This window comes from Exophiala spinifera, assembly GCF_000836115.1.
Source record: "Exophiala spinifera strain CBS 89968 unplaced genomic scaffold supercont1.2, whole genome shotgun sequence".
NCBI classification, from domain to species: domain Eukaryota; kingdom Fungi; phylum Ascomycota; class Eurotiomycetes; order Chaetothyriales; family Herpotrichiellaceae; genus Exophiala; species Exophiala spinifera.
Genome location: NW_015622514.1, coordinates 3,328,630 through 3,341,148, shown reverse-complemented (window position 1 = coordinate 3,341,148; position 12,519 = coordinate 3,328,630). Strand labels below are relative to the sequence as shown.

Sequence of the window (12,519 nt, the reverse complement as noted above, 5' to 3'; positions counted from 1 at the left end):
CACTCACGTACTCGTCGTAGTGATAGATAAGTATCAACTAGTGATTTACGTCTTTCTAGTATCGATATACGCCGCGTTGCGGAATTCGAATAGTCCCAGTAAGGAGGCATCTATGGCCCAGGTAGGTCTGTCTGGATTGCAATTTCAAATACGGGAACACGGCAGACCCAACCCGACAAACTCCATAATTCCATTGTTGTTGCAGGCTTGGAAAATGAAAACTTGGACAAAAGCAAAGCTGCCGCCAGAAAGAGGTACCGCACGACAGTACGAGTGATCTCACGATTCATTTTCCCTCCTGGTGATAGAACCAATCCAGATCGTCACGTAGTCTGGTTTGACTTTCGTAGAAATCTTCCCATCGCGACGAGGAACAGGGTGAAAGCTGAGCTTGCTGCTGCTGCGGCCGCGGCCGCGGCGGCGGTGATGTAGGGCTGCTGCTCATCCCGCCACTCTCGCCGCTGCTCTCATCGAGGATGAAGATGGCCGTTGTAGCCGCACTGCCCTGCCCCAATTCCTCAAAGGTAAAGTCGCTGTCTGTTGTGGTGTAGGATGCTGTCGACGGCGATGGTGATGGGGCGCGCGACTGCGATGCCGAGTGCCAATGTGCATATGCATGTGCATCCAGGCTTCGACGAGGATCATAAGTGGTTTGCGGTAATGTTTCAAGAGCACCGGGATCCGGCTCACCTGATCGTCTGCTGTTGTCGTCGGCGTTAGAATACAGCCCAATCGTCTCCGCGACAGAGTCGGCTGGGAAGGGCCCGATCAATTTCTCATATGTCTCCGCTGGACCTCCTCGTGGGCGAGGTGCTCTTGTTGTTGTTGCTGCTGGTGCTGCTGGTGCTGCACGCTTTTGAGGACGCGGATACAAGCTTGACGTGGCGCCTGAGAAATAGGTGCTTTCCAGTGACTCGGTTTCCCAGCTATCTCTGCGAGCGGGACGACCTCGTGGATTTGGCTGTGCTGCTGGACGCGGGACTGTTGAAGTTCTAGATACTCGGTTTTTGTTCCAGTTCTGTCTGGGTGGGATGTATGGTCTCTGCTCCTCCTCCTCCTCCTCCTCCTCCTCCTCCTCCTTCACTCCAAACTCGCATTTCTGCATCCGCGAGGGACCAGACGCAAGAGTCTCAAGGTCGACACTGTACACCATCTCCGACTTGCCTCGCTTCAGAGATGTTCGGTTCCCGTAAGGACTCTGGCCTTTCGAGCTGGGATCAGCACTGGCGTCGGACTCGTCGTCAACAGTTTCATTCAGAGGCTGTTTTCCAGGTCGAGCGTGTTGACCATGCTTCAAGAGATCCACGTGAACAATGCCATGTTGTTGTGTGCGAAACTCATGAACCTTGCTTCGCGCTGTCATTAGAGCAGCACCGTCCTCGTCGTTCTTCGCAATGACCTTGTCCAAGTCCATAATCTGTCCTGTTCCTGAAAAGCGGTGGTGCAAATGCTCAATCCAATTGTCGATCCATACTTGCAGTCGTGGAAAGCCATGTTTCGCAACGTGCTTGCTCGTCGCGCGCGATCTCACTGTACATCTCAGATTGAGCAGAGATTCCAAATCCCCGGCAATTCGACTGATGATGCATGCCTCGCATCGCGATGTCTCATAGGTCCAGTTAGTCTCAGCGGTGCGGCACAGAAAGGTCTTTTCGAACTCGTATTGCGGTATCCACAGAGCGTGCAAGTGCCGAAGCTGTGTGATGCAGTTTCCTTGCTCGGGGCTGAGGAGTTGGCGTTGGCTGACGATACTGTTGAGGCGAGAACCGATCTCGACCTTGATCTTGCCCAGGATGGTCTGCACGGTCTCGAGGTCTAAGAAGTTGTGAAGACTGCAAAGGCTTCCCTGAGTTCGAAGTATGATCCTCTCCGCCCGGCTGGTGCGAAGAGTATAAGGTAGTAGTTTGACGAGACTTGCCAACGATTTGATGTGTTCGCGTGCTTCGACATCAGGAGGGAACTGGAGGATTTTAGTCAGGGTTGAGATGTGCTCTCGCGGAATGCTCTGGATATGCATCTTGTCAGTCTCCCCCCTGGGTAAGCTCTAGAGCGCAGAGAATGGAGAATCCTTACCCTGAGAATGTGGTGGTCTCTGCTAGAGAGCTGGATTAGGCGTAGGCAGATGCGACTGGCTCTCTTCTCTGAATTTGCTATTCTAGCTGACCAAGAACAGCAGTCTTGTTGTCGTCGACAGTTATCAGGATGAAGTCCAAGAGTCGCCGATAGTTGGTATGTTCAGCACAAAGTAGCGCGAGCCTCAAAAGATCCTTCTCTGAGATCCTCCTGTGAGCGCCCAAAATTTAAAAAGAAGAGGTCAACAAAGAAAGAGACGTCGTAAGTGTACTTTTGTGTAACAGGCAACAAAGACAACCACAATACAATGTGAATCAGATGCAAGAAGCAGACATAATCTCTGAATGAAACAAAGAAAAGGTAGAGGGCCAAAGACACTCTCAGGACCTTCACTGAGAATAGCCCTGTAATGAGATAGTTGATGCAATGTTGAGCCCTCTGTAACAACGACTCATCGCTTGAAGGGCGAAGAGGTCGTCTACCTAGACCGGGAGGGGAGCGTTTCTTGTAAGCTTCCCCCTCTATCGGAAGTGTACTTCCAGCTATGCTAGGTGGTACGCTTCCTTATCTCGTCCTTTGCTCACTGAGTTGCTAGAGATATCGCCCGTCTAGGCGAGAATCTTAGCGTCTCGTGACAGACACTGTGGATGGTTGTCAGCGCACAAGTGTTGGATCAAAGAGTGAAGCATGAGCTATTCGTTAAGCATTTTGTATCTCAAATGGTGTCATGAAAAAGGTCGGCAAAATGCCCAGAGTGCCCATTTGCTGTTGGCCTTCATTGCTTGTGAGGACGTCTCTGCAGGATCGTCTGCGGTATTTTGTTGGCTTGTAGCCTCAATTCGACATTGGATGGACGACGCGTTGCCTGAGTTCTGGACTTGTCTTGCTTTGTTTAGTGCCGACTCAAAGAGTATTGAGCTTCGTTTATAATCTCCTTTCATGAATGATGCATATCCCAGGTCAGAATAGGATTGTGGCACAAAACAATCCGCTCCAAAATCGTCTGGTGCTTCATCACAAAGCTGCAAAGTGTCCAGTAGAATTGACTCGGCTTTCTCTATATTTGCTTGGTGCAGATATTGCCTTGCCACCATTTGTAGGGAGCAGATTCGAACACCTAGTGGAATTTGGGTGTCTACCGCAAGCCTGTCGGCGATCCGCAAAGCATCATTGAAGCCTCCAAGCTGATAGTGTAGAGAGCAAATCTCATCTTGAACCCAAGCCCACTCTTCAGCTTCCAGTGGACTTGACGGTCCGATGAGGTCAGAGGTGAGTCGGAGAAGGGCAGCCAGTCTGGCTTTGTCGGGTTCCATTCCAGCTTCAATCCACATGTCAAGCAGGTTGTTCAGGGGATGACTAACTGGCAACGTGCGGGAAGCCAGCAATCGCAGATATCTTATAATGTGGCTTCGCACGTCCGCAAATCGTCCCCATAGAGGATACGCATACAGTCGTAGCAGACGTAAGAATACCCAGTACGGACAATCTTGGAGGCATTGCAATGCGAGACTGCAAGCAAAGTTGATCTTCTCGAATGCTTCTGATGTGCGCTTTGTCAGCAGCAGGGGGATAGCGTCATAGAAGCATTTGTTGAAGGCCGCAGGTAGACCATCTGGTGCATTAACGTGGCCCTTAGTATGGCCGTGAAAGCCAAGAGGCTTCCACCGTGAGACATTCCAGGTCAGATAGGATTGAGTCAGAAAAAGAATGCGTTCATCGCTCTCAAGTGCAGGGGAAAGAACATCTGGGCGCAGCTGTAGGTCAAGCTTCGCCTCAAAAGGTAGCGCCGATCGACGTTTTCTACTTGGACCGGGGGTCCTGTTGAACCGCTTTATTCTATCCCATTTCACCGGTCTGCCGTATAGTCGGACAGGGGAATTGCTGCTTTCTTGAACCTGTTGAACTGTGTCAGAGATTGCTTTCTTGTCGGCGGCTTTATAGTTTTTGAAGGCCCGCCATTGAGCAATTCGTCTCTTGTACGCCTTCTCCCTGGGCATCGTGTTAGCCAGCCCTGTCCTTAGCAAGGTACCTGGAGGACTTGCGTTGCATAAAACCCACATTGCTCGGCCAATAGCCTTCGCACCTCGGATAGCTTCCTCTCCTGGTGGACGTACAACTCGATGAACACACCCTTTATCAACGCCCATTCCTCGGGAGATGGCCCTTCCAGCACCATCAACCCAGCGGCTTCACTCTGCGGTAGCGTCCCGGCCATAGCGGCATGATGTTTACGAAAGTGCTTGTCACATCATTGCTGCTCGTCCCCGGATAGTGATGATGTGTTGGTCTCTCAGGCATCGAAGTGGCCAACGGATGGCCTCGCTTATTCAGTCACTCTCGATCTCGATTCTGTGGTCTGAAGGCCAAGATCCTAGGTCGGCGAGGTTTGTTGAAGTAAGCCGGGCGTCAGCGTTGCCGAAGCCTCCCCCACTCCGATACGAGCAGGCTAGACCACGGAGGGCAAAACGGAAGTCTCGTGCAGCTGCAAGTGCAAGGCTGAATAACGGCGTGCCAGTCGGATGGCATATTCCGCTTCTAGGAGCTGACGCAAGGCTGCAGTGACAAGGGCGAGGGAATTGCAGCCCCATGCTTTCGACTGTACAGTTATACTTTCAGATGGCAATGGCCCGATTGCATAACTTGGAATACCCGGCGCCGCCAATCTCAGCGTGAAACCCAGATGTGCCTTGATAGCACTAGCTTAGATATCGACCAATCGGCTCAATCTAAACCGTTTCCCAATTCCATCGACCCAGTCCCGATCGTTCAAATCCAGTGAGAAACCCTTGTAACATTTCGGGATCGTAAAATCCCATCTGCTTGCTGTGGTTACCGAGCTCCTGGTCAAACCAATCGTCTCCTGCTTTGGCGCCAATGTACAATGCCCACAGTCGCAGAGCTGGAAGGTCTCCATAAGTGGCCGCTAGCAATTCACGCAACTGTGGTATGATGACTCTGCCAGAGTCGAACACTGTACTTTCACAAATAATCACTCGTTCCATACCCGCCGCTCGTCGAATACGATACACCGCCGCCAGGGCCGTGTACTTTTCCACCTGGTCTGTGGTATCGTGATAATGGTCGATCAGGGACGCCATGACGTGGAGACACTTGAAAGTCGCCGCTTCTCGACTGCTTTGTGGGCTCTCAGCCCTCTGAAGTATGTCCAAAGCAGTAAGTGCTCCGCGCAACTCGATCATGATCCATTCGAGGGAGGATTCTTGGTAACTGTCTAGGCTCTTCCTCGGCGCTCGGGAATGAAATAATTCGCCCTCAAGACTGGCCCAAGATCTGTCGTGCATGGAGAACCTTGTTCTTGTCAAAGTCATGGCTGCTCGTTGGACATCCTGATGTAACACACTGATCAGGTCATCGAGATCCAGGCCGTAGCTTTCGTTGACGGCTGAAAGAAGCTGGACGTGAATATCTGCCGCCTCAAAATTGAGACACGATGATTCTGCAAACATCAGAGAGAGAACTGCTCGAGGAAGCCTGTTTGATTCTTCCAACTGTGGCAGACGCTCTCGAAGTCGTCGCATGGCTTCGGCTTTCAAACTGAGCGCTTGATTGTACAATCCAGGATCTGAACAGCGTGCTTTTATGGCTGCAATCCTCGCTAAATACCCGTACCTAGCCACATCATCCTGGAGATACGCAGAGGGGAAGACTCTGCAAACTAGGCAGCCTGATAGAGCTGGAATGATGTATTCTTGGTCGAAGTGGATCAGACTCTGGATTTCATCCGTGGCAGGCAGAGACAGTGTGTCCAAGGGATCAAGCACAGCTGTGAAATGCTTCTCGACTGCCTTCACATGGCGCTCTTGTGGTGTCTGAAGGGTCTGATATAGGTCGAGAGCTGAGGCTCTCAACTTCCAAGTCCGTTGCTGTCGTTCCAGCTTTCGATGTGCTGCCACATGACGGAAAACTTGGCTCTTGCGTGAAGAACGAGCCTTGGTATCTGCTTGGTTGTCGTGATGTATCCAAGAGTGTAACTGCATTGGTGGGATCATTTTGCCATGAGAGATTGAAGATGACAGCGGAAGGGATGCATTCTGGCTTCCTTATATGCTCTTCAGACCAAGGGGGAGTCCTATCTTAGCATAACCGTGTGGATAAGATGCTGCTTTCCGTTGTATTCAAAGCAGCGTTAGTAAGGATGCGTTAGTCAATCTTTTCCTCGGGACAAGGCTGCGGAGCTAAACAGGAGTCTGTCTGAGAAAGGTATGGGAAGCCGCAAAATGACCCCGGCAAATACCAGGGTCAGGCCAGAGCGGTCGAAGTCTGTGCCAATCCCTTAGCAAGCGACTAGACCAATGTATCTTGTAGCTGAAGTCAGGCCCTGACATTGTTAGTTCATATATGGGATTGCTGACGGTGAGACACCTGGAGCAACTCAGCGTTTGACATTAATTGCGAGAGCTGGAAAGGTCCTCTCAGGAGCATGACTGTTGGTCTCAGAAAAATTCTGGTAAGCGTTTCTCGTTCCTTACCGCGAGTCGAATCAGATGTCTTATGTGGCGTTTTCGTACGGCCAATCCTAGCGAGGAGCAGACACCCGTTCAGTCGAGACATAATCAACGAGCCGTGCGAGGAGAGTGTTGGCCGAGGTTGGTATCACTGAGGCTGGTGTCCCTGTACACTACGAGATCGGTGAAATCCCCTCAGCTAGAGCCCACCACCAAGCGAGTATGGAATCAGAAGTTTCAAAAACATGTATTATCATGATATACTTCTTCACGGGCAAAGCTGCTCAAGTTGCGAAAAACACGGACCGCTTGTGCAAGAGTTGACTAGGCCAAAATGGGATCACGGATACACTCCATTTTTCTCGTGGTCAAAGAATCAGGGACATCCAGAGTATAGTTCAGAGAGACTTTAACAATAGACGGCGAAAATCGTGATGCCGAGAAGATGATTGAATAGACGGCATTTGCCGACCCAGTTAGGTTCTAGTCGTTTATTCCTTATCATTGATGCAGAACGGTGGAGTTTCTAAGACAGTCAGATCTAGCCCTTCTCGCTACACCGCGAAGTTTCGATCGGTACCTCATCCACCGCGTTCCGTTGCTCATCTATCAGCTTCAGAGGGGCCAGGCAACGATGGCTGACACTGCATTCAGCAGGGATGATGACCACCTTGCTGGTCAAAGACCTGTACTGACCGTTGCAGTGGTTGGTCTGGGACAAATGGGACAATCACACGCAATTGCCTACCATGGCAATCCGGGATATCAGATCGTAGGATTGGTCAACCGCAGCGGCACGGCACTTCCAGACCAGCTGAAGCACTACCGGACCTTTACTGATCTTGATGCCGTGCTCGCGCTCAAGCCGGACGTGGTCTCGATCAACACCCACACCGATACACATGCCCAGTATGCGATCACGGCGATGGAGGCCGGCGCCCATGTGTTCGTCGAGAAGCCACTCGCGCTGACGGTCACGGATGCCGAACGTGTCGTGGCCACGGCACACCGCACCGGCAGAAAACTGGTCGTGGGCTACATCTTGCGACACCACCCAAGTTGGGTCGAATTCGTCACCCAGGCACGTCTTCTCGGCCCCCCGTTCGTCATGCGTATGAACCTCAATCAGCGCTCTACGGGCCGCGCATGGGTGCTTCACAAGCGGCTCTTGGAGAATGTCAGCCCCGTCGTGGATTGTGGAGTGCACTATCTTGATGTCATGCTACAGATCACGGACAGTGCTCCTGTCCAGGTTCGCGGTATGGGAGTACGCCTCTCGGACGAGATTGCTTCTGACCAGGTCAACTATGGTCACCTTCAGGTCACATTCGCCGATGGCTCGGTAGGGTGGTACGAAGCAGGCTGGGGCCCGATGATCTCAGAGACGGCGCACTTCGTCAAAGACGTTATGGGTCCGCGAGGTTCGGTGTCGATTGTGAAGGAGGACGACACTGGGTCTGCAGATGTACACAGCCACACAAAGACTTCTCGACTTCGCATACACCGTGTTGCCGACGGCAAGGACAAGGTTTTGTCCATGGCTGACGAGCCAGACCACTACGGGCTTTGTGCTCGGGAGCAGCAATTCCTACTCGAGGCCATCTGGGAAGACCAAAACCTGGAGCAGCATATGAAAGACGCAGTGCGGTCGCTTGCTGTTGTCCTTGCTGCGGACCAGTCTATGCGTGAGGGTCGCGCGATAGACCTGTCGATATAGGCCTCCGGCTTTTCTAGTCTACTCGCATCAGCCTGGAGAGGTAAACCGAGTACAGTAGAAACATGAACCACTGGATTCTGCAAAATTTGAGTAACTGCCGTGATGCTGAATTGGTTATGGCTCTACATGTCTCGGATGCGTCTCTACTTCGCCACGGGACCATGTCAGAGTGTGGACCTTGGGTATTACCCACCGCACTATCATCCTTCTATCATCCTTCCGCCTGCATTTCGTATGCGTTGGACTTGTGCTTCGGCACGAACTGGAAATCCTTGTGGGCAGGACCGAGGAACATCTCGCTACATCTCACGTCAGTTGAAGTTCAAAAACAGATATCAGACAAGCGTACCTGAGTTTGATCCAGTCCAAGTAGTTGTCGCTAGCCATTAGGGTCTCCAGCTCGTCTCTTCCCTTGTATCGAGGGGGTCGGTGCTGGATGTTCGGAGGCAGATACTCAAGCAACCCGACGGGGACATAGCGGCAAGCAAAACTGAGCCATTCGAGCAGAAACCTTCGAGTCTGTCCGACTCCGATCTCGTCACTTCCCCATGCCTCCAGACCATACCGGCAGAATTTCTCGATGATTTGAAGTCGTTCCGATGAAGACTTGTCTATATACTGGCCCGCCGCGATTTCTTCGAAAAGCCACGGCTTGATCAGAGCTCCTCTGGCAGCCATCACACCATCGACCTTTGCGTGTTCAATATGGTCGTAATAATGTTCATGAGAGTAAACGTCCCCATTTCCGACAAAGAATACCTTGCCATGTTTCGAACCTTTGTGGCCGTTCGGCATATCTCGCTCGTCCGGTTCATGAATCGTGTCCGCTACGCTGTCTGCTTTCTCGTTGAAATTCTGGATGAGGGTCGCCGTCTCTGCGATGTAGTCCCAATCCGCCGAACGGGTATATCTTTGCTGTCTTGTTCTACCGTGAAGAGTGATCGCCGCTACTCCGCAAGGGTGGCCCGCAGTCTGACCCGCACCTAGGACAAGTCTCTCCACCAGCTTTTGCGCCGTGGGATGCTTGTCTTTTGTACCCGTACGAATCTTGACGGTGACAGGGGTCTCACCGGACACGAGGTTCATCCCTCGAAGCATTTTTTCCAACTTGGGCGCCGTGTCCATGAGTGCTGAGCCGGCGCCATCGCGAAAAACCAAGTCGATGGGGCAACCCACGTTGAGGTCAACCACACGGAGGCCCTTTGGAAGGAGAGTTGTCAATATTTCGGTAGCTTTGATTGCAAGCCATGGCTTGTTTGCTGCGATCTGGGCACCGAAGCAGAGATCTTTGCTTTGATCATAGTCATAGACAATGTTCTTTCCACCCTTGAGAGAAAAGGTCGGTGGCTGCACTTCGGATTCGTGGGCTTTGATCAGTGCCCACTCGGACTTTTGACCTTGAATCAGAGGCAACGACATTGCCATTTCTGAATACGTGAAGGTGGCTCCAAAAGAGGTACATAGCCGCCGAAAGGGGAGGTTTCCCTGCGTTGTCAGAGGAGCGAGGACAGGCGTCTCGGCTCCAAAGTACAATCTGCGCTTCTCGGAAGGTCGAAGAGGAGGATCGACGAATGTAGCACGTGAATCTAGCTTCCTGTGACCGTTCACGGTGCCTTGTTCTGGGTCGGGTTCGGGAGAGGAAGAGTTGCGATGGCTCCGATCCGGTCGACCACCATCGACCCGCTGCTTCTGCCCCTGAGCTTGAGCTTGAGCTTGAGCATCGAGCCACTTCAAGACCTGATCGGACTTGGGCGTTCCAACCTTTCGCTTGGTGAGATCAAATCGTTGCTGTACACCGATGGCGTTGGCCACTCCCGCTCCCTCTTCTTCTACTGACGTTGCAGCGTATTCGGCCATTCGTGACTCGTCCTGCAGCAGGACTAGTTCTCGTCGTCCGTCGTCATGTTCGACCTCCTTTGAATGAGACCCCACGAAACGGCACTTCCACCCGACGGGACACCTTCCCTTCGTCTGCCATACAGGACAAACACCGTTGAAAGTGGTCAAATCCTGCCGCTTATGCTCCAGGTACTTCCGCAGGTCATGTTCGAATTTGCACTTGTCTCCGTATTTGCAATCTTCTGGAGAAAATTCAGGTCTGTGTGCGCGGGAGGTGCAGAGCCCTACTTCGTCCCTGGAGCTGCCGAAGTCTCGGGCCTTGTTTTGGCCAGTCTTCTTCTCGCGACGTTTGGATTTGGCATTGTGGCCGCCTGTCTGCCTGTCTTTGTGGTGAAAGGCCTCGGCAGCATCATCATCAGCTTCGTCTTGAGGAGGTCTTGGTTCGACACCATCGTTTGACTTTACAAGATACTCTTCCTTGATTGGTGCTGTCCCTTTGCGTCGTTTGTCATCTCTAGCATCTAACTTTGCTTCCATCGGACCTAAATCGTCAACTTTGCGCTTAACTGAAGTTGAAGACGCCTCGGTTGTAGGAGCCGAGTCTGGGTGTGGAGTACCAAGAGGGTTGGAACTCTTATCAGCAGATGGCTGCTCTGTCGCTGGAGAGACGTCGGTCATTGCGCGCGCGGGAATCCTAGGAAATCTAAGGCATCGACCTGAAGTATCGTTTTGGCTTTGCAGGCGAGTGGCATCTAATGTACCAGCCGATCAAAGTTGAAGGTTCCAGTGTGGGAAAGGCGGCGCCAAGCCCTTGCATTGTGTAAAGCGGCCGAAGTATTGCCGACTTCATCGACGAAGGCATCGCCGTATCTCGAAGCACTCCGGACAGACATCTACATGGCAGGACACTGAGCTGTGCAAACTGAAAATGGTTACTTGGTATGTCCGGTTACAGCCTTGACGAATCTATATCAGTACGAGTCTATGTCAGTTGGCGTTGCAGTCTTCACGCCGTTCAGAGAGAGACGCGTCATCCTCGTGCCCCGCCGCGAGTCACCTCAACTTGTTTCTGACTGTTTCTCCGCGACGAGCGACGACGGTCGTCGGCCAGACGCGATGGCACCACCAAACAAAGCAGAGTGAGTCAGGATCTTGAACAAGGGGTTAAAAGCAGTGCGTGTACTCGTGTTTGCTCCAGTTTTCAAGCCTTCCTTGAGGTCTGTATCGTGGCCGGTCACTTGGCCAACAGCGTGACTGGACCGATGCGACCCCCTCTACATCTTCCCACTTTTGGTTGCGGCTAGGTCAGAGTAAGAAAGAGAGAAACCGTCACGCGTTATGGCACCTGTCCGAGCGTGGCTATGCAGTCTTCTGAAACCGAATGTTGGATCATTGGGGGCCAACTCCAAAGGGGGGGGGGGGGGAAGAGAACTACAGTAGTTCATTTCATCCGCCAGGCAACACTGTTTCGCATATTGACACAACCCTAGACATATAACAACAACAGCATCCCGTTCCGTCTGTCGAGAGGTTCTTTTTCCGGGAATCTCGACCTTCATATACTGCTTTACCCTCTTCCATTTCAGCTCGTTTGCCTTGCAGCGTGGCCATGGCATCCCATCACGAATACATCCGCCATCTGCCAACGGCGTCCAGAATCCGAGAGAATCTCAACGCCTGCAGCAAGACGAATCTCGACAACCGTATCCGCTTCTTGCTCGTGCTCAATGATGCTGTCGCTTTGAGCCTTGGGTTTGCTGTTGGGGCGACGACCCGAAAAGCTGCCTTCACCGTTGTTGCCGCATTCCTTGCGGTTTCGTTCGTGTCGAACATTGCCATCGTCCTGGCAAGCACTATAGCGAAACATCCTCGAGGAGCTCTGATGCTGCCGGAGGGCAATCAAGCGCCCTCACTTTTCGTTCTCGCTCTCGATATCTTCCTCGTCGTTGCCACTTTCATCCTGTACATCATCACGACTGTTGTGGAGACCGACTCGGACTCATGGGACCCAGTGGTTATGATGGTATACGTCTCGGTTGGAGCACTCGTGGCGATGTGAGTTATCCCGTAATAAGAGAGATCACCTCAGGACACTGGGATTTGATTGCATATTCGAGGCCTAATCGGTGCTGACTGTCCTGTCTAGGATAATGCACGGGTGGCTGGTTGCCTCTGGCCTTGTTCGATACGTTCGCTATCGACGCTCCTTGTGGAAGGAGAGGTGTCCTCACTGCCATGCACCAACCACATTCCGCGTGGACGATCCGAGGAGTGCGTTGTCACCAGTCGAGTCGCCATCACCTGGTGAGTAATAGTCCCCTGTCGAAGGACATGGTGCTGACAAGCTTTTTCAGCCGAGGGCGAAGGCGAGACTTTGCTTGCGAAAGATCAAAAGTAAGCGCTTCGACTCGTTCGCAAGTCACG

At 52.2% G+C, this 12,519-nt stretch overlaps 6 protein-coding genes across 6 annotated transcripts; 2 read left to right on the top strand and 4 right to left on the bottom strand.

Moving 5' to 3' along the window:
* Positions 1–286: 286 nt before the first annotated feature.
* Positions 287–2,017, bottom strand: PV08_03518 (uncharacterized protein; the record flags this gene model as incomplete). The annotated part of the gene is made up of 1 exon (XM_016377870.1): positions 287–2,017. One exon carries the CDS (start codon positions 2,015–2,017, stop codon positions 287–289), a length of 1,731 nt encoding a protein of 576 aa, XP_016239440.1.
* A 781-nt stretch (positions 2,018–2,798) lies between these two features.
* On the bottom strand, positions 2,799–4,288 carry PV08_03517 (uncharacterized protein; the record flags this gene model as incomplete). Its single annotated transcript, XM_016377869.1, has 2 exons — positions 2,799–4,084; positions 4,132–4,288. 2 exons carry the CDS (start codon positions 4,286–4,288, stop codon positions 2,799–2,801), a joined length of 1,443 nt encoding a protein of 480 aa, XP_016239439.1.
* A 511-nt stretch (positions 4,289–4,799) lies between these two features.
* PV08_03516 (uncharacterized protein) lies at positions 4,800–6,083 on the bottom strand (the record flags this gene model as incomplete). The annotated part of the gene is made up of 1 exon (XM_016377868.1): positions 4,800–6,083. One exon carries the CDS (start codon positions 6,081–6,083, stop codon positions 4,800–4,802), a length of 1,284 nt encoding a protein of 427 aa, XP_016239438.1.
* Positions 6,084–7,173: 1,090 nt separating this feature from the next.
* Positions 7,174–8,256, top strand: PV08_03515 (uncharacterized protein; the record flags this gene model as incomplete). Its single annotated transcript, XM_016377867.1, has 1 exon — positions 7,174–8,256. One exon carries the CDS (start codon positions 7,174–7,176, stop codon positions 8,254–8,256), a length of 1,083 nt encoding a protein of 360 aa, XP_016239437.1.
* Positions 8,257–8,467: 211 nt separating this feature from the next.
* PV08_03514 (uncharacterized protein) lies at positions 8,468–10,773 on the bottom strand (the record flags this gene model as incomplete). The annotated part of the gene is made up of 2 exons (XM_016377866.1): positions 8,468–8,555; positions 8,606–10,773. 2 exons carry the CDS (start codon positions 10,771–10,773, stop codon positions 8,468–8,470), a joined length of 2,256 nt encoding a protein of 751 aa, XP_016239436.1.
* Positions 10,774–11,704: 931 nt separating this feature from the next.
* PV08_03513 (uncharacterized protein) lies at positions 11,705–12,493 on the top strand (the record flags this gene model as incomplete). The annotated part of the gene is made up of 3 exons (XM_016377865.1): positions 11,705–12,150; positions 12,242–12,399; positions 12,450–12,493. 3 exons carry the CDS (start codon positions 11,705–11,707, stop codon positions 12,491–12,493), a joined length of 648 nt encoding a protein of 215 aa, XP_016239435.1.
* Positions 12,494–12,519: the final 26 nt, after the last annotated feature.